The 21,082-nt window shown below is 35.1% G+C and overlaps 1 protein-coding gene across 1 annotated transcript in view; it reads right to left on the bottom strand.

Annotated features, from left to right (window-relative positions):
- Positions 1–21,082, bottom strand: part of CHM (CHM Rab escort protein) — a 162,420-nt gene that overhangs the window by 130,522 nt on the left and 10,816 nt on the right. Inside the window, 1 exon segment of the mRNA XM_046673579.1 lies at positions 11,479–11,545. Within this exon segment, the coding sequence (XP_046529535.1) occupies positions 11,479–11,545 (67 nt within the window).

Genomic DNA, 21,082 nt, shown 5'->3' with positions numbered 1-21,082 from the left:
TGAGGGCACCTAGAGGCAGTAACACCCCAGTAGGAATGAGCACACGTAATACTCAGAACTTGGTTTCTAAATACTATTATCAAATACGTGGAGAGAGGGCTCCTGGATAAGTGGTTGATTCTAGGGCTAGAGCAGTGAAAACACAAGATGAGCCTGGAGCATCTTGCAGTGTCAAAAAGGAAGGAAGTGCTCAAATAAGGACTGGACATTTCACAAAGACATAGAAACTGCCTGGAAGGAACTCATGATGACCAAAGCTGGAACAATCTGAGCAATAAAATAAACAATGGTAGTATTAGATTATAATCCACAGAATAAAATAAATATCCATGAACCCATACAGATATAAATAATTGAATAAATAAGTGGGGGAGAAGAGATAGCTCTTTACAAAAGAATTACAACAAATAAATGAAGATGGGAAGAGGAAAATAGAAAATAACAATTAGGCAAACATCAATGCACATTGGGGGAGATACTTTGAGACAATTAACAACTAAATGCAATGGGATCCTGGAAGAGAAAAACAATTATTAAAAATACTAGTGAAGTTCAAATTAAGTCTGTAGTTTAGTGGTTAGTATTCCACCAATTAATTTCTGAGTTTTGATCATTGTACTGTGGCTACATAAGATAATAGCATTAGGGGAAACTGAATAAAGCATACACAGAAATTCTCTGTACTAATTTTGCAACTTCATCATAAGTCTAAAATCTGTTCTAAAAATTTTAATGTTTTAATTTAATGCATTTAATGCATTATAATGTTTATAAAATTTACAAACCAAGCAGATGCTCCACTGTTTATCCTTTGGCTTCATATTCCACCACCACCCAACTAAGTGCTAGAATACCACTACAGTTTGAGAAGCATGGTTCTAACCTATTCAACAGTACAGCTTAATTGAGAAATACGCAAAAATACAAGGTAATGATTTTCTACTGTGTCTACAAATTAGAATTAGTTGGAGTAATTCAAATCACCATCAATAACAAAGTTAGTGTGATATATTTCAGAGAATGGTGGAATAGGAATAAGACCTGAGTTTTGGTCCCAGTCATCTGCTCTTTTGACCCTGGGCAAACCTGAACTTTCTCATCAACAGATGACTCCCTTCTAAACTACCATCTGTGGATCAGCAAGGACCAATGCTGCATTCAGCATGTATGAAGCAAGTCTAAATTCTCATCACCAGAACAGTGGCTTGGCACATAGCGATATTCTTAACATTTATATATTTATCAAATATTTATGTAGAGACTGCTATACTCCAGGCCTCTTAGGTACTGGGGACATAAAGATAACCTAAGACATGATCCAAGAGTCTAATAGGGCCAACAGATCTATAAACAATAACAATACTGTGTGAAAAATGTTACATTACAAAAATGTACAGAATACTTGAAAGTACAGAGAAACAGAAAAATTGATACTACTGGGAGTATCAAGGAAGATGTCACTAGAAGCAGTATTTTAGCTATGTCCTGGAGGAGGAGTAAGAACTGTTCACATAGAATAGGGGCAAGCATAAAAAAAGGCATAAAGATATGAGAGAATATTGTATATTCAGAGAGGGTACATGGTGGGATGCTGCTGAAGCACGTGTAGGTGGAAGGGGAAATTTCTCTGAGAATTTATAACTGCAAACCTGAACCACAGGTGATTATGGTGCTCTACTGTATACCACTTGCATAAACCAGGAACCCTCATGCCTAGAAATTAACATAAAAATTGCTTTGGGCCAGTGTAGTAGACAGAACAATGGTTCCCCAAAGATGTCCACATTCTAATCCCCAAAATGTATGAATATGTTATCTTACATGGCAAAGAAACTTTAATAATGTGAATAAATTAAGGATCCTGAGATGGGAAGAACATCCTAGATTACCCAGGTAAGCCCAATGCAAACACAAGCTTCCTTATAGGAGGGAGACAAAAAGGTCAAAGGCAGATAAACGAGATGGTATGACAGAGGTTGAAGTGATGCACCTGAAGATGGAAGAAGGGGCCATGAGGAAGGAATACAAGTGGCCTCTGGAAGCTGGGAAAGAAAAGAAAACAGAGTCCCCCCCAGAACCTCCAAAAAGGAATGTAGCACTGTCAGCCTACACCTTGATTTCAGCCCTATGAGATTCATTTCGTACTTCTGACCTGCAGAACTATAAAAGAATAAATTTGTGTTGCTTTAAACTACTACATTTGCGGTAATTTGTCACAGCAGCAATAGGAAACTAACATAGTCAGTAATAGCACTGGGTGACCAAACAACAGGAAACACAAAACCACTTAGTAGGACCATACTCCCTCAACAAGGTCACACAGGATTCTCAGAGATAAAGAAAAATTTGAAATTAAACATTTTAGGGGGAAAAAAAGGAAAAAATACTGACCCTAAAGCTGGAAAGAAAGTAACAAACAGCAGTATTAAATCTCCAAGAACTTCACATAATAGAATTATGTGATAAATAGTTTACATGTTTAAAAAAAATGAAATAATGAATTGAAACACAAGGAAAGGACATGAAAGCTTTAAAACATAACCAAACAGAACATCTAGAAATGAAATTCACTGAAAAAAACAAAAATGACGGGTTAAACAGAAAATTAGACACATCGCAAGACAGGATTAATAAACTAAAAAAGAGGTCTGCAAACATTTTCTATAAAGGGCCAGACAGTTAATTTTTTGGCTTTGTAGGCCACGTGGTTTTTGTTGCAGCTACTTAATTCTGTCTTTGTAGTGTGAAAGCAGCCATAGTCAATATGTAAACATGTCTATGTATAAATATACAAGTGTCAACGAAAATAATCCATAACCAATCTATAAATGAAAATTTGGGTGAGTTTATTCTGAGCTTAAATCTTAGGATTATAACCCAGGAGAGTCTTTCCACAAAGTAAAAGAGCACTCCAAAGAGGTGGGGGTACACAGGGTGGTTATATACCCTCAAAGAGTATGCTTCACATATGATTGAAATGTCCCTTTTACAATAGTCACGAGGCTGCTCTGTCAGCACAGCGATTGATGGAAACGGCAGATAGGCCTGCTGTCTCAGTGAACCCCACAGGGTGGCAGGTCCATTGCCTCAAGCTGGGCAGTCACATATGAGTGCTGCAATCAGTTCCCAGCCTAAAGAAAGATGTTTAATCTTTAAGGAGATGCCAACGTTGGGAAGAGGAGAGAAGTTGCACCTTTATCTTAAGGGCCTTTGCTCTTACCATAGGGAATCTCTAAAGCAGATATACAATGCATGCTCAACGGCCTCAGTCAGGCCCTTTTGGAAAGACAAGGGCAGGCCGAATTAGGTTTACACAAAATGGCTTCCTCATATACTCCAATATATCCTATTACTTGCCATTTTTATTTGTCATAAGCATGGTTCTAATAAGACTTTATTTACAAAAATAAATAGCTGACCTGTGGGCCATAGCTTGGAATCCCAGAACTAGAAGATAAAGCTGAGGAAACTACCCAGAATGCAGTATCAAAGGTAAAAAGATGAAAAATAAGAAAGAGACATTAACAAGCATAAAAGATAGAATGAGAAAGTCCAAAATATAAGAGAATTTCCAAAAGAAACACTAAGAAAGAGGTAATGTTTAAAGAAACAGTTCAGAATTATCCCACCAATAAAAGGCATAAATCATTTGATTTCAAGAAGTAAAACAAGTTCTGAACAGGATAAAAAGAAATAAAATCCACACCTAGACAGATAAGAGTAAGACTATAACTATAAAGAAAAACAGGAGAATATTAAAGCAATCAGAAAAGAGAATTCATCTACAAAAGAATGACATTTCTCAACAGTAACAAAACAAGTCAGAGAAAGAAGTGCTGAAAGAAAATCACTCTCAACGTGCAATCACAGAACCAACTAAACTAAAATTTGAGATTGAGAGTGAAATAAAGGCATCAAAAGACAAAGACAGAGCTCACCACTAACAGATTTAGGTTGAAATGCAGGAAGCAGGATATTGGCCCCAGAATGAAGAGTAAGCAAAGAAACTGGTAAAGATGTAGGGAAATCTAGATAAGCACTGACTGAAAAAAAATAAAGTAATAACAACAATAACCAAAAGGGGTATAAGATCAAAGTATCACCAAAATGCTACATAATAACAAACATGAGAGGGATGGCCCTTGTATTGCTTGCCAAGAGTAAATACTTTGATTAGTTTTGGAATTCAATTTGAATATATATATGAAAACTTTAAGATTCTAAAACCGTTTAAGGTTCTATTCTAAAATAAATAGAAATTTCATTTATAACTCCAAACTAGTTGTGGGGAGGGAAAAAGGGTATAAACATACCTCTGTCTATTCAATAAAAGGTAGAAAGGTGAGAGAAAAAAGCCAAGAAAAGGCAGGGTACAGAGAAAGCACGTAAGATGGTAGAAATATATCCAAATATTAGTGAATCACAGTAAATGTAAATGGACCAAATTCATTTAAAAGACAGATTGACAAATTGAATTAAGTCAATAAAATCTACTTACATGCTATTTGCAAGAGGCACATCTATAACAAAGAGGTACAAAAAGATTAAAAGTAAAAGGGCAGAAAAGATACATTTGGGGAAAAACAAAGAAATCTGATATCACTATGTAATATCATACAAAACAGAATTTAAGGCAAAAAACCATTCTCAGGAAAAACAGAAGGCAAGTACATAAGGATATAATTCTAAATCTATATGTCTCTGAATATACACTCAGAATACATAAAGCAAAAATTAAAAGAATTAGGCATAAAAACAGACACACAGATCAACAGAACAGAACTGAGAGCCAAGAAATGAACCCACATGTAAATGGACAATTAATTTATGACCAAGGAACCAAGAACATACAATAGGGAAAAGACAGTCTCTTCAATAAATTGTGCTGGGAAAACTGGACAACCCCATGCAAAAGAATGAAACTAGACCACTATCTTACAACATATACAAAAATTAACTCAAAATGGATTAAAGACTTGAATGTGAGACCTGAAACCATAAAATTTCTAGAAGAAAGGATAGGCAATATGCTCCTTGACATCAATCTTAGCAATGTTTTTTTCTGGATGTGATTTCAAGAGCAAGGGAAACAAAAGCAAAAATAAACAAATGTGACAACATCAAACTAAACAGCTTCTGCACAGCAAAGGAAACCAATAAAAAAAACGGCAACCTACTAAATGGGAAAAGATATTTGCAAATCTTATATCCAATAAGGGGTTAATATCCAAAATATATAAGGAACTAATACAAGAACAAAACAAACAACCTGATTAAAAATGGGCAGAGGCTCTGAATAGATGTTTTTCCAAAGACACACAGATGGCTAAGAGGCACATGGAAAAATGTTCAACATCACTAATTACCAAGGAAATACAAATCAAAACCACAATGAGCTATGACCTCACATCTGTTAGAATGGTTATTATCAAAAAGACAAAAAGTAACAAGTGTTAGAGAGGATGTGGAGAAAAGGGAACCCTCGTACACCACTGGTGGGAATGTAAACTTTAACTATGGAAATAGATCAAATTTGTTAATTTTGCTATTCAGAATTGCTAGTATTTGATCAATTTATTAATTGTGGAGATGTATATTAAAATTTTCCTGCTGATTGTGGAATTTTTATTTTTCTTTATAATTCTGTTCACTTTTTTATTGCGGTAAAACTGGTGTACCACTATTTCAGGTTTGCAACATTACAATTCGATATTTGTATACACTACATAGTGATCACCACTGTAAGTCTAATTACCATCCATCCATCCAACTGATCCCCTTCATCCATTTCGCTCTCCCCCAACTCTCCTTCTCTGGTAACCACCAATCTATTTTCTGTGACTATGAGTTTGTTTTTGTTTTGTTTGTTCATTTGTTTTCTTTTTTAGATTTCACATATAAGTGAAATCATACAGTATTTGTCTTTCTCTGACTTATTTCACTTAGTATAATACCCTCAAAGGTCCATCCGTGTCACACATAGCAAGATTTCATCTTTTTCATGGCTGAGTAGTATTCCACTGTGTGTGTGTGTCTGTGTGTGTGTGTGCGTGTATATAAATACCATATCTTCTTTATCTGTTCATCTATCAACAGGTGCTTAGATTGCTTCCAAGTCTTGGCTATGAATGCAATGAACATCGGGGTACATATATCTTTTCAAATTAGTGTTTTCAAGTTCTTTGGATAAATACTTAGAAGTGGAATAGCTGGATGATAGTTAGTTCTATTTTTAATTTTTTGAAGAATCTCCATACTGAAAAATATTGCTTTTAAGCCACATGGAGTCATATAGCTCCAAACCATCAAGCAATTCTGAAAAATACCAAATAATTGATATCATGCAGAGCTCATTATCTGACAGTAATGTAATTAAATTAGAAACCAATTACCAAAAAAACCATAAAGTTAAAAAATATATTTGTTTAGAAAGTATAAAGAACTCTCAAAACTTAATAGCAAAACAAACAATCCAATTAGAAAATAGGCTAAAGACATGAAGACATTTTATCAAAGAGGAGATACAGATAGCAAATAAGCACACGAAAAATGTTCAACATCATTAGACATTAAGGAATTGTGAATTAAAATCACAATGAGATATCACTGCACAACAATCAGGATCCCCCCCACCCCCCCCAAAACTCTGACAATACCAAATACTGGTCACGATGTAGAGAAACTGGATCACTTGAACATTGCTACCGGGAATGTAAAACGGTATAGGCACTCTGGAAAATACTTTGCAGTTTTTTAAAAACCTAAGCATGCCATTACCACATGACCCAGTAATTGTACTCCGGAGCATATCTCAGAAAAATAAAAACTTAAGTTCACACACACACACAAACCTATAGACGAATGTTCACACAGCAATTTTATCTGTAATAGCCGAGAACTGGAATTGGCCCAAATGCCCTTCAAGTGAATGGTTAAACAAACTATGACACATATGTAATGTGGAATACTATTCAGCAATAAAAAGGAGCAAACTATTGATGCATGCAGCAACCTTGATGAACCTCCAAGGGCATTTTGCTGAGTGAAAAAAGCCAATGACAAAAAGCTGCATACTGTACAGTTTCATACTGAAAATGACAAAATTATAGAGCTAAAAAACAAATCAGTAGTTGCCAGGGTTACAAATAGGGGAGGCAGGGGAGGGAGGTGGGTACGGATATAAAAAGGCGACACAAGGGATCCTTGGTGTTGGAACTGCTCAGTATCTTGTCACTTTTTCTACACTGAATCTAACGTACACAGGATAAAAACTTACATATTTTTCTGAAACTTCTTCTTCTGAACAGCATATTGTAGGACATATAAAAGGTTAACAGTAGCTGCTTCCAGGAGTTGAGACTCAGGGTAGAGAGGGAAAGTGGGGTGCAGGCAAGAAAAGAGAGGAGGCACGCTAGAATGTTTTTACTTCCTCATTTGCATGTTTTGTCACGAGTGTTTGGAATTATAAATTCAGTAAGATATTGAAATAAAAAATGTATCTGAAAATTTAAAAACATACCTCTAAATAACTAATGGATCAAAGAAGAAATCATAATGGCTATTAGAAAATACTTAATACTCATGAAAGTCAGCTAATGCGATCCCAAGAAGGAACCAGAATCACAAATAAACAGAAAAGCTTAAATATAAAGAAATAAGAATTTAATTCAAGACGCTAGAAAAAGAACAAGAGTGATTTCAAGCCAAAGAAAGCAGAAGGAAGGAAATAATAAAGATAAACATAAATATTAATTAGATAGAAAACAAAGATACCACAGAAGGAAACGACGAAGCAAAAGCTGGTTCTTTGAAAAGACTAATGATATAGATAAATCTCTGGCAAAAGAGATCAAGGAGAAAGAATAAAAAAGGCACAAAAAATATTAAGAATAAAAAATGAGTCCATAATTAGAGCTATATAGCAGAGCATTGCAAGCAAGGGAGAGAGGCATATGTGATGCAGTTAGAAAGGATGAACTGGCTAAATACTGGGAGCAGTACTGAAAACAGAGAGACTAATTAATTAGGAGATTTTTGGAGTAGTTCAATGGTAAACGATGGTGGAATGAACCAGAAGAAAGAGTGGAGACAGAGAAAACTAGTTAGATTTGAGTTATGTCTTGGAAGTAGAGCTGACAGGATATGCTGAAGGACTGAATATGCGTTTGAGGGAAAGACATAAAGACAATAAAGATAAGGATTAAGGATAAAATCAACACTCCCTACCGCAGCATCTAGGCCTTACCAATATGGCTCCCATCACCTCTAGTTTCAACTCTCACTAATCCAACTCACTGAGCCAATCTCTCAGTCATAAAATTCTCCCCATTTACCTAGCGTGTCATGCCCTTTCAATCTGTTTCCTCTCTCTGGAATGCTGTAACTCCTCATAAACCCTTACTCATCTTTCAAGGCTAAGCTGAAATATCATCTCTGTGATACTTTCCACTAATCTCCCAGGCACGATTAGTCGCTCTTTTCTCTGGCTTCACTGTTTGAATCTAGGTAGTAACAGCAGCAGCAGTATTACTTGAAGTTAACATTTACTGAGGGTTTACAGATTATTTTATTTAATCCTACTAACAATCTCATACATTAAGTACTATTATTATGCCCTTTATATCAAGAAACTGAGGTATAGAAAGATTCCATAACTTGTCAAAGGTTACATGCCTAGTAAGTGGAGAAATCAGGATTTGAACCCAGGCATCCTGGCTTAAAAGCCCATACACGACTTCGCAGTGGAGCTAGAGCATGGGGAGTTGGTAGGAATGTGAAATGGTACAGCTGCTGTGGAAAATAGTATGGCAGTGCCTCAAAAAATTAAAAATAGAATTACCATATGATCTAGCAATCCCAATTCTGGGTATATATCCAAAAGAATTGAAAGCAGGATCTCGAGGATATATTTGCACATCCACGTTCACAGCAGCATTATTCACTACAGTCAAGAGGTGGAAGCACCCAAATGTTTATCAACAGATGAATGGATGTGGTATACACAGACAATGGAATATTATTCAGTCTGAAAAAGGAAGGAAATTCTGACACATGATACAAAATAGATGCAACTTGAGGACATTATGCTGAGTGAAACAGGACAATCACACAAAGACAAATATTGCATGATTCTAATTACATTAGGTTTTCAGAGCAATCAAATTCATGGAGACAGAAAGTAGAATGGTGGTTGCCAGGGCCTGGAGGCAAAAGGAATAGGGAATTATTGTTTAATGGGTAGAGAATTTCAGTTCGGCAAGATCAAGAGTTCTGGAGATCTGTTGCACAACACCACGAATATACTTAACACTCCTGAACTCTATGCTTAAAAATGGTTAAAATGGCAAATTTTATGTTATGTGCCTTTTACCACTATTCACAAGTTATTTTTAATAAAAGCATGGGAAGATATGTCCACGGAACAGAGATAATATGGTCCTAGTGTACATGTAAAACAGAAATGAAAGACGGGGCTGAGGAAGACTGAATCTATGAAGAGCTTTAAATGCTAAAATGAATAAAAATGAGAAAATATTTAAACCTGGCCCAAAGCAGGAAAACATCCTATAAATCAATACCTAGATGCATCTAAACTCTCAAAAGCCACCAAGGCTGAAGATCTAAAACAGAAGAAAAAAGTTTTGTCACTTTGAAATACTATTTCCATTAAGCTGTAAGTTCTTAAGGCACCCACATTATCAAGCCTTTCTACTTGATTCACTATTTATCAAAATAAGATTTAGCTTCTTATATTCCAAATCAAAATTTATTTTTGAATATCAGTAAACCTTCTGTGATTTCTAAAATACTCTTCATTCTGGGAAGACCTCAGGTTTTAGAATAAGAAAACACAAAATAAATTCGAATTTAAAGTTAGACATGCACTAGCTGGGTAAAGTTAGAAAAATTACCCACAGTCACCATTTGTTAGATTGGGGTAACACCACCTACCTCACTGGGCTGCAATGGGAATTAAATTACAGAACGTGTAAAGAAGACTGATATGATGAGTAACACATAGGGCGAGCACAACAAATCACTTTATTTTCAATTTTAGGTTAATTAGTGTTAGGGAAAATAAATTGGAATTAATGTTTTTATTAAGCCTCTTACAGCAAACTGGCCCAGTACCTGGGCTTTCAAGGTGGCAGATTTTTCAGCAGGTGAATCAACAATATGTCAAAAAAACTAAATTAAGACATTAACACACAAGCAGTTACGCATACAATAGTAAAAAAAAATATTCCAAGGGCAGAACTTATTTGAAAACTAAAACTAATTTGATTTAGAAATTTCATCCAATAACTGAGGAGTTAATGTGCTTTCAAAATAAATTTAGAAAGGGTTAAATGTAAATGAACTAACACTACTTTTTGAATTCCTACATATTTACAACAGGATAATAATATATTAGAAGGCACTACAAATAATAGTGAATCTAGTTATTCTTTCTATTCTGGCATTCTGAGAAACAATGTGGTTAACATCTAACAGAAAATATGAAGTCCATTTCTTGTTTCTTTTTCACTCCTATTTAATGAACAATTCAAGTGCCAAGATACAATGATCAAAACCATTAGACAGGTGGCAAGTTAGGGGTATGTTTCCGGAGGAAGCAGGAATGGCGAGATTTAAGCTCTGCTTTATTGTAAACTTGAATGTTCCAAGAACTTCTGTTTTATCATCACATTTACGGGAAAAGGGGGAAAACAAAACTCTAGATATTTTTCTTAGTTAAATTTTTTCTAAGACTTTAAATTTTGATGAATTTCTTAAAAACCAAATACTCTAAATCTATTAACTAAATTTTTCAACAATCAAACATGAAGCCTAAATACAACAGCATACAGGTTGTATACACCCACACACATATATTTAAGAAAAAGGGCAGGTGTGAGGGTTCCAAGCATCTTGGAGAATTATTTATCATTAAAAAAACAAAATCATGGGGCCGGCCCAGTGGTGTCGTGGTTAAGTTCGTGTGCTCAGCTTCAGCAGCCCTGGGTTCACAGGTTCAGATCCTGGGCACGGACCTACACACCACTCATCAAGTCATGCTGTGGTGGCATCCCACATACAAAACACAGGAAGACTGGCACAGATGTTAGCTCAGGGCCAATCTTCCTCAAGCAATAAGAGGAAGATTGGCAACAGATGTTAGCTCAGGGCCACTCTTCCTTTGCCAAAAAAACAAAAACAAAAACAAAAACCACTTGTGAAAAATAAAATTATGGTACATAATAATTGGCTTATTCTCAAAGGAAACATCACTGTTTCACATAGTATAATAGTAAAACTTGTATGTTACATAGTTCACATATTTCTGGTGAAAATTAAACAATTCCAATCATTTTTTAACTTAAAAAGTTCATATATGACATACATATACACATATATATACACACACACATATATTTAAATTTTAATTATGTATAGAGATATTTAGGAAGTAGTAAATGCTACCATTGATAAACTTACGAATCAACATGCAGAACCCTCTGGCCACTTCTTGAACATGCAGCCGCAATGATGGATTCAGGCAAACCTATAAAAACACACACCTATATCATTTAGAATGTAGAAATATATATAGAGAGTACACAAAATGTTCAATTCATGCCATCGCTGTATAGAAGAGTTTAACAAAAGAGACTCATCCTTGTATTCAAAATCATAAAGTTTATATTATTATACCACTGGATGTTTTCTTAAACAGATCCTACTAATACTGAAAATTTTACTATGTGGAAGAGATATTTTTAAAAATCAAGTACTTAAGTTCTTTTGACCTGCAAATTACCATAAATGAGCAACTGCCAAAATATTGTTCCTACAGCACTTTGTTATTTAGTCATTTGAACAACACATTCACACACTAGCTCATCTGACTCTCCCCACTGCAGTGAGAGAGAAGCATCTGCACACACATTTTAGAGACGAAGATGACACTAGGGTGCAAATATGTTGACTTGCTGCCCAATGCTTTAAAACAAAGGCTTTAGAGTTGAAATTGGAACTCAAATATAACTCCAAAGCCACAGCGTCTCTAAGCGGGAACGGCACACATCTTTGAATTTAAGCCGCTAGGTTAGCTAGTTTAAAAAGAGGCCACTCACAAGCTATATGATTTTACTTTCTGGTTAACACAGAAGTTTGAAAAGGACATTACTGTTTGGGAATTAAATTGAGCCCCACCATAAAGCTGGTTATCATAAGAGGAAATATATTACTATGACCAGTACCAGCAAAAAAAAATGTTTTAATCAAAGATAATGACTGTATAATAAAAAAAATTCAGGTGTTCTGCTACATCGGCTAGTCAATACCTTATATTGTAAGTTCAAGACTCTTCTATAACTTTTTATCGTGAGATCTACCATTTCAATAGAGGCTATTAAATCTTTTCTATCAGTCAGACGAACAAAGCATGTTTTGAAGGTTTGATGCAATTCTATAGGGCTACTACTGACTCGCTACAATAAAACGCCCTGAGCCACTTGGATTTTTACCTAATAGAAAAGAAACAGCACCATTCTTTTGGCAAGGGTTTAAACTACACACTAAGCGTCATGGATTTCAAGAAAAGGGAACAGTTATCTCCTTTATGCAAAAAGCAATACCCATGTGGAAGCAATTGACATAGTCAATCTCCAGTTAAAAACCACATTAAACACAAGCTCCAGCTGCATTCACGGAAGAACTAGAGTTTTCCAGTGGTGAACACTGTGGGTATATAATGTTTGGTTCAAAAAAGTTGTTCTGACCGAATGTACTGAATATAGCCATTAAATATCAATTATTGGAAATAAGCCATCATAAAGTTTCAACCTTAACTCTGGATACAATTCAAATAAAAACAAAGTGAGAATTTGTGGTGTGGAAGGAAATAGGAGAAAGTTTTAAATAGTTAAGCACACTTACTTCTTCAAAAAGTTAAAACTATGTTGTTCTAATATTTTTTATCTTAAAACTATCTGAACTTTTTACACCTAAAGAAATAACTTTTCTTATTCATGAAATGCAGTCACTATGGTACTTTAAAAGCTGTTAAGCAGCTCAGTTAAAAAGGACAACAGCAAAGAAATATTCAGGAAACAGAATTAGTATGTTAAAGCATGTAATAACGACAGCATTAATAATACCACCAAACATTAGCATAGGCCATTATGGTTCACAATGTCTTTTTACATCCATCATCTCATTTAATCCACATTATAATCCTGGAAGGCAGGCAGTATTATCCATATGAGAAATGGGATGAGAACGGTTAAACAACTCGCCAAAGATCAAGTAATTCAGTAATTTGGTATCTCAAATTCAAAATACCACATAAATTCACTCTCTCCAACTTGGACATGAGTCTGAGAATGAGGATTTAAGGGCAGGACAGCAATGTAACGAAATCGGTATGGTGTCAATCAGACAGACCTAGGTTTCGTCTTAGTTTTGCTGCTTAACTAGCTGTGTGACCTCAGACAAGTCACTTGACTTCTCCGAGTCTTTGTTTCTTGATCCATCAATGGGAATACCACCATCTACCTCATAGGATTGTTCAGTTGTTAGTACAGGGTATTGGCTCTATAAGCACTATTTACTTTTATTATTCTTCATAAAGATATTTTAGAAGCACTAGACTTTCATCTAAATACTACTCGAAACATGCACCTATTTTTACCAGATGCCAACTCCACTGGCAAATAATAAAATCACTCTTCTGTTTGGCCCAAATAAGCTGTTATTTTGGATAAGCAAATACATATGTGGTTATTTCCACAGCTGCAATCAACACTGTCAGGAGTCATGTCTCTGCTGACAAAGCAAAGACAAGGATGGATTTCAATAGTGAACATGATTTAAGACCAAATTACATAAAACCAAAATGACTATCATTTGTGTTTTCCCTTAATACTTTCATCCAGACATCCCACAACTTTGTGAAACTGATAGGCTATTCCTATGTTAAATGGCCAGGGCCTATTATCTTCATTCTTAGAATGATTAAAATAACAGACTAATAATACAGTTAGTAATGTCTTCTTGGCCAGGATTTCATATTTCTTCCCACTCATTCAATAAACACTGAGTTCCTTGAACAGAGGAGGCACGTAGTAATTCTCCATAAATATTTGGAGAAAGAGAAAATGGGGAAAGGGAAGAGGGAGAGAGGGATGAAACAGACTGTGATAGGTGGTAAGAAAAAAAAAGATAAGATTAAGACAATTCTTAGCCGAAAAGAGCTCAGAGTGTAAAGAACAAGAATTTAAAGGGATTAAAATAATAAATGCAATTAAAACTGCTAGAGAAACACAATGGAAAGAAGCATTTCCTTTGTAGAGAGGAGCTAAAGCTGCGAAGAGAGCAGGGTACACTAGCTGGGTCTTCCAAGATCTGTAATAACCCAACCGAAGAGTGTAGAAGAAGAAAAAAGGAAAATGGAAAGGAGTATTCCTGGCAAAGGGTGAAGGAAGAGAGAACCAAAAGGTAATGCTCCAAAAAGAATGGTTGGAGCCAAAGTGTGGAGTCTGAACTTGAACCTGTAAGGAACAGGGAGTAGCCAGAAGAACAGCACGATCAAATCAGTGCTTCAGAAAAACAACCCTAGTCACAGCATGAAGGATGAACTCATATATAATTGGAACTTTAAGTTTCAGGGTTTTTTGGTTAACTCTTGTTTAGGAAAATTTAATAAACTTTTTGGTCTTATTGATAATTAAGCAAAATAAAATAACCACTTGTTTTGTTTAAATTCATATTTATAAGCTCAATTTTAATAGCATTTAAATCCGTGATTAATTTCAAAATAAAATCTTTTTTAACACTGGGCACCATAAAAAGTGAACTTCTGAATCATTACTCAAATTCACACAACATCCTTGTGAGGCATGTATATGAAACATACATAGGCTTACATTGAATTATACCGTCTTTCCCACAAGGCAAAGCCAGATGTAAGTTAGAAACAGATAACCTAGATCAGAGTCAAATCACACAGCAATACAGGGGAAACACACTGTAAAATATGTGAATACAAATATACAAGTATAATGTTTTCAACTGGAAAGTGGGGTTAATAATAAGGGTTGAAGGGAAGAATAGGTACAAAATGATAAAAAAAAAAAACACCTTACACAGTGCCTCCTAGCATGTCACTGACACTCAATAAATATTGGTTCTCATAAAACTCCTAGAAAAAAACATAGGCAGTATACTCTTTGACATTGGTCTTAGCCATATCTCTTTGGATATGTCTCCTCAAGCAAGGGAAACAAAAGGGACTACAGCAAACTAAAAAGCTTCGGCACAGCAAAGGAAACCATCAACAAAATGAAACCTACCAAATGGGAGAAGATATTTGCAAATCATACATCCAATAAGGGATTAATATCCAAAATATATAAAGAACTCATACAACTCAACAACAAAGAAATAAGTAACCCAATTAAAAAAATGTGCAAAGAATCTTAATAGACATTTTTCCAAAGATATGCAGATGGCCAACAGGCACATGAAAAGATGTTCAACATCACTAATTATTAGGGAAATGCAAATCAAAACCACAAAGCAATATCACCTCACGCCCATTAGAACAGCTATATCAAAAAGACAAGAAATAACAAGTGTTGGAGAAAAGGGAACCCTTGTACACTGTTGGTGGGAATGGAAATTAGTCCAGTCACTATGGAAAACAGTATGAAGATTCCTCAAAAAATTACAAATAGAACTACCATATGATCCAGCTATTCCACTTTTGGGTATTTATTCAAAGAATATGAAAACACTAATTTAAAAAGATAATATGCACCCCTATGTTCATTGCAGCATTATTTACAACAGCCAGGACAGGGAAACCTACATGCCCAGAGAAAGATGAACTGATAAAGAAGATACGGCACACACACACAATGGAATATTATTCAGCCATAAAAAGATGAAATCTTGCCAGTGCAACAACATGGATAGACCTTGAGGGTATTAAACTAAGTGAAATAAGTCCGACAGAAAAAGACAAATACCATACAATTTTACTCATATGTAGAATATAGAAAACAAAACAAAAACTCATAGAAGTAGACAATAGATTGGTTACCAGAGGGGAAGTGGGGAGGAGGAGGGCAAAATGTGTAAAGGTGATCAACTGTACGGTAACGGATGCAAACGAGACTTTCGGTGGTGAACATGCCGTAGTACACACAGATGTCTAATTATAATGTTGTACACCTGAAACTTACATAATGTTATAAACCAACGTTAGCTCAATAAAATAAAATAAATAAATAAATATTGGTTCTCTTCCCTTCTCTTCTTATCCCTTTGATAAGATTACATATTTGAGGGGGGGAAAAAAACTTACTTGTTTACTATTTACTTACATTATCTTCAAAGATCTAACGACTTAAAATAGTTTTTTAAAATGTCAAATAGCCTTTTCTATATGTACACTATAGAATTTTATCAAACAATATCATTTAAACACATCACATTATTGAATATGATTATCAAACTCATTAGTGAGGCTGTATCAAAGAACTCTACCAAAGCATTATAGGAAAAATGTGTAATTCTGATGCAAGACCAACAACTTTTACCGGCAAGTCATTTTTATCTAACACAGGTAAATATTAGGTATTAAATTAGCATTTCATAACAGTTTGGAATGGGGGAAACTGAGGTTTGTTACATTATGCCCGTCTCAGTTGAGGTTCTGTTATAACGTTGGTAGCTAGAAAAAATATATTAGAAGCTTATGAAATGTTATACGATCATATAACAAACGTGTAGTCCTGGTTGTCTGCAAGTTTCCAAAACTTGTCTAGATAAGATAGAGATGTGTCATTATCAGATGAAGGGGCTAGACTAAAATCAGCACCAAAGAGGTATGAAATTAATATTTTCGACAATCTCATCTAAACTATTTCACAGGAACGAAACCATTACTCCTTCCTTTTTCAAAATCCCCCTTTCATCCAAATCCTTAATGTTGAACCTCACATTTACAACTCTAATATTTAGGTTAGTTTTCTCCGATCTATTCCTAAAACTGTATTAGTATCTGGAATTGATTTTTCCTAACACTATACTTACATAAGATAAACATAAAATAAAGTACTTACACCACTCCCAGCGTGTCGAACAATAAATAATAGATTCCCCTGACAGGACTTTGATGACCTGGCAAAGCCCGAGTGCTTTCAGCCCAAATCATAAAGAAACCATAAATCACTCTTTATTTTATAGAACATTTCAAAATGGATTCCTGCTTTCTACCTTGAAAGTCATTTCATGTGTTATTTATAACCAGTGAGGACCAGAATGGAAAGAAAATTACACAGAACTAGAAAATTTACTGTGATGTTTTTTTATAAAGAATAACTTCTTAGGAAAAGAAGCAGAATTACTGGCAAGAAAAAACTTGTGAGTACAACAAGTTTTTAGAGAGCCACATCATTTACTACTTAAACAACCCGAGGAACGATCCTTCTGCACCGCTGCAAACAGAGCAGAAACATTAGGTACAGAATGACTAGACTGAGCAATGCAAAGGCAAAACTCTGCGCTTAACTCAGGTCACAGCTAGTCAAAAGAAATGACATCACAAAAGTAGGCAGAAATGGAATTTCAACCCAGGTTCAAGCAGCTTTGCTCATTCCTATTAAATTCCAAATTAAAACTTTATATCTTATATTTACTTTTTAGTGGTTACCTTAAAAAAGAAAAAAAAACTGCCAGTGAAAGTAGCTTAAGAAACTACCAAGAAATACAGACAAAAATATTGTTTTTAAACTGACAGTTATTTTAATTCACTTTGACTTACACAAAATGCCAAACATATTAGTAAATGTAGTAATTTAATATCTGTGGATTTCTTCCTCATGGGAGAAAATATTATTATTAATATCTATATAATCTTTACAACTTTAGAAAAATATACTATCCATAAAAAATTCGCGAAACTTACGTTAATTTTTTAAAATTCAATATAGTGTGAGCTTTTCGGAGTGTCTAATAACAAGAACACTGCTTCAATCTTCAGGGTACTGAGAGTCAGGAGAAAGATTCTGGTTTTCAGGTTTATACGAAATAGCTGGAAAGTTACTTAACCTCTCTAGAATTCAGCTTCCTTACAGATAAAATGAAGGGCTTGAACTAAGTGACCCATAAGGTTTGTTATGCGTTCTCAAAGGTGAATCTTAATGGCAGATCAACAACTTGGCCTCTGTTCTTGGGCAAATGACCTGAACTTAAAAATAAAAACAGGATTCTGGGAAGATGGCATTAGCATCAAAGTTGTTGAATATCCTCCAAGACCTCCAGAAAAACAGTGCAACCAGGACACCAAAACCAAACACCCAGAGACATCTACAGCAAAGCTAGGGGACAAAATATCACGATGAACTCCAAAATACAAGCAGGTCATTACAAACCGATCACCAATAGCTTTAAGACCCACATGGTATCAGAAAGTGTGCAAGAGGAAATGAAGGGAAGGCAAAGAAATCTGTGACAGCCCTGAGAGCCAGGCATTCCCCGGAAGCTGCGCAGGCCATTCTGAGAACGCAGGCCATTCTGAGAACACCGGCAGAAAGTGGGAGGGCACTTTGCAGGCTCCAACCTGTGGATGAGGGCAAACGAACTCCTGGGAGCGCTTAGAGTGGTGGGGTGCTGAGGGGTGGAGTTGGGCCCTAAGAATTTAGGAAATTGGCAAACCGCACTCTCGCTCTAGAAAAACCCTTGCGCTGAGGAGTAACTATTGGGAATCCAATCCAAATTCAGCAGAACAGGAAAAATAGAGCAAAGGAAAGAGAAGGTCCATACAAAACTCGGAGAGGGTAACACAGCCAGCAGATCGCAGATCTCAGGCTGTGTTTTTTTATTACTTTGTGAAAACACAGAAGAGATCCAGAGCAGAGAAGTTAGAAAAGCCCTCCTGATCCGCATTTCCTATTAAAAACACATGGAAAACTTGTTTCGCTTAAAAATGAGCAACGCAAAAGGATCTTGGTTGAATCCCATTCAATGTACAGTAAAAAACAGAATAAGGAGTGAAATGACATCCCAACAGACAATGAAAACATGCCAGAAAGACATGCTTGCGAATCAGATGAAAACTACAACTATGGCAATATAAGCTGGAAGAAATTAAGAAAATGATAGAAGCTGTGAAAGATCAACATAAATAAGAATGTAAAAAACTCGAAAGCATAGTGATTAGATAACAGGAACATTTGAAAAGAGAGTGAAATGACTCAAGAAGAAATTAAAGCAAAAATCATTTCAGACATGAAAACTAAACTAGAAGGAACACTGGAGCAAACCAACACCATGGATAAGAGCCTTTGGAAAAACTGAAGATGCAAACGGGCATGAAGTTACTGCACTTACGCTTACAAGAGAGGGACCTTATCTTTTACATATATATTGAAATGTTTACAGATGTAATGGTATGAAATCTGGTATCTGCCTTAAAAACAATCCAGGGTTGGCTGGTGAAATGAGGAGAAGATGGAGGGTACAGAGAAAACAAGACAGGCCAGAAATTGATAACCGTTGTAACTGGGAGATGAGTACATGAGGGGTTATTTTATTCTACTTGTTTATGTTTGACATTTTCCATAATAAAAAGTTTAAAAAATAAAATTCAATACCAAATTTTAGAGAGGTAATGAAAGACAGGGCCTACCAAATAAAATAATCCCTTGGAAAGCTGAGATTTATTATTCTGTTTTTTTACCTACATCGAGAAAACTACATCAACTCAAATTCTCTTAATGAAAGTTTTATTAAGTAATGTAAATATTGGCCAAAGACCTATTCCATGTCGGGAAACAAAATAAGCAGATTCCACTACAATTAATTTTTACTTAATTTTCTTAACACTAATATTTCTGTTTTATCAATTTAAGCGACCAAAATAATCTTTTCACAGCAAAGGATATCCCAGCTGAGCTCTCTTCTAACTTAATAACAATATTTAACTTGTGATGAGGAAAACAAAGTTTCTTTGTTCAGAACATATTTTTACTTATGTGCCACAGAGGAAAAGTGACCTTTATTGTATTACTTATAAAGCTATGAGACTAAAAGAGACAATGAGAGAGACTGTGTGCTCATTCCAAGAATGTTATAAAATCACACAAATAATCTTCTTCCCTTATATGAAATCCTATCATGAAACTCATTTTTTAAAAAGTAGAGAAAAAGAAATGAGCCTCATAAACTAAATATGAAAGGACTTAATTTGTTCTTTTTAACTATGCAACATTCCTTAAGGTAAAAACACTTCAAATTAAATTTTAAATGTAGTCTTAATATGTATTTAAGAGAAAACTGACTACATATCACTGAGAAAACACTGAGGATAATTATCCTATCCTGCTTATTAAAAAGCTGAACAGTGATTACATTGAGTTTATTAAAATAAAACAGTTGAAGGATAAAATTTTATCTAATGAAAATTACAATTTTATTGCATTAAGAATTTCTTAAACACTGTATCAAGAAGGATAAACCAAACTCAACATAAAAGGTTCATGAATCATGATCAAAGTCTGCACTTTAAAATGCACATTAAAAATACCTAAAAAGCAGCATGACAGTTACTTTTCGTTTTCGTTTCCTCTCTTACATCGTAAATATGATACAAAACTAAAGAAAACATTTTAATCATCCATACCCTGACCACTAACAGAACTTCTTTTTCATTTTTCTTTTATTTTCCAGGCCTTGTCCACATGGATACATAAGGCAGGAGAGGATGAGGAAACCGAAACACTGGCGGGTTAAGTCATTTGCCCAAAGTCATATACCCAGTAAATAGCAAAGTTAATACTGGAAGCTAGCCAGCCTGGCTCCAGAGTCTGCGCTCTTAAGTCCTATATCCTACTGCTTCAGCACATCTCAATCTCTTTGTCCACCCCTACCAAGTAACCTGACAATTAACTCAGTTTCCTAAATGACTTGATTCTTAGAAATGGGTACTCTAACCCCTACACACCAGTAATGCTAGAAAGGTATATTCCCTTTTGTAAATTAAGAAACTGGCATTCAGTGGCAACTATTAAATGGAAAAGAAATCAAAGGACTG

Source organism: Equus quagga, chromosome 10 (genome assembly GCF_021613505.1).
Source record: "Equus quagga isolate Etosha38 chromosome 10, UCLA_HA_Equagga_1.0, whole genome shotgun sequence".
In the NCBI taxonomy this organism is placed as follows: Eukaryota; Metazoa; Chordata; class Mammalia; order Perissodactyla; family Equidae; genus Equus; species Equus quagga.
The sequence above is the reverse complement of the archived record's forward strand: the minus strand, read 5'-3'. Positions and strand labels throughout refer to the sequence as shown.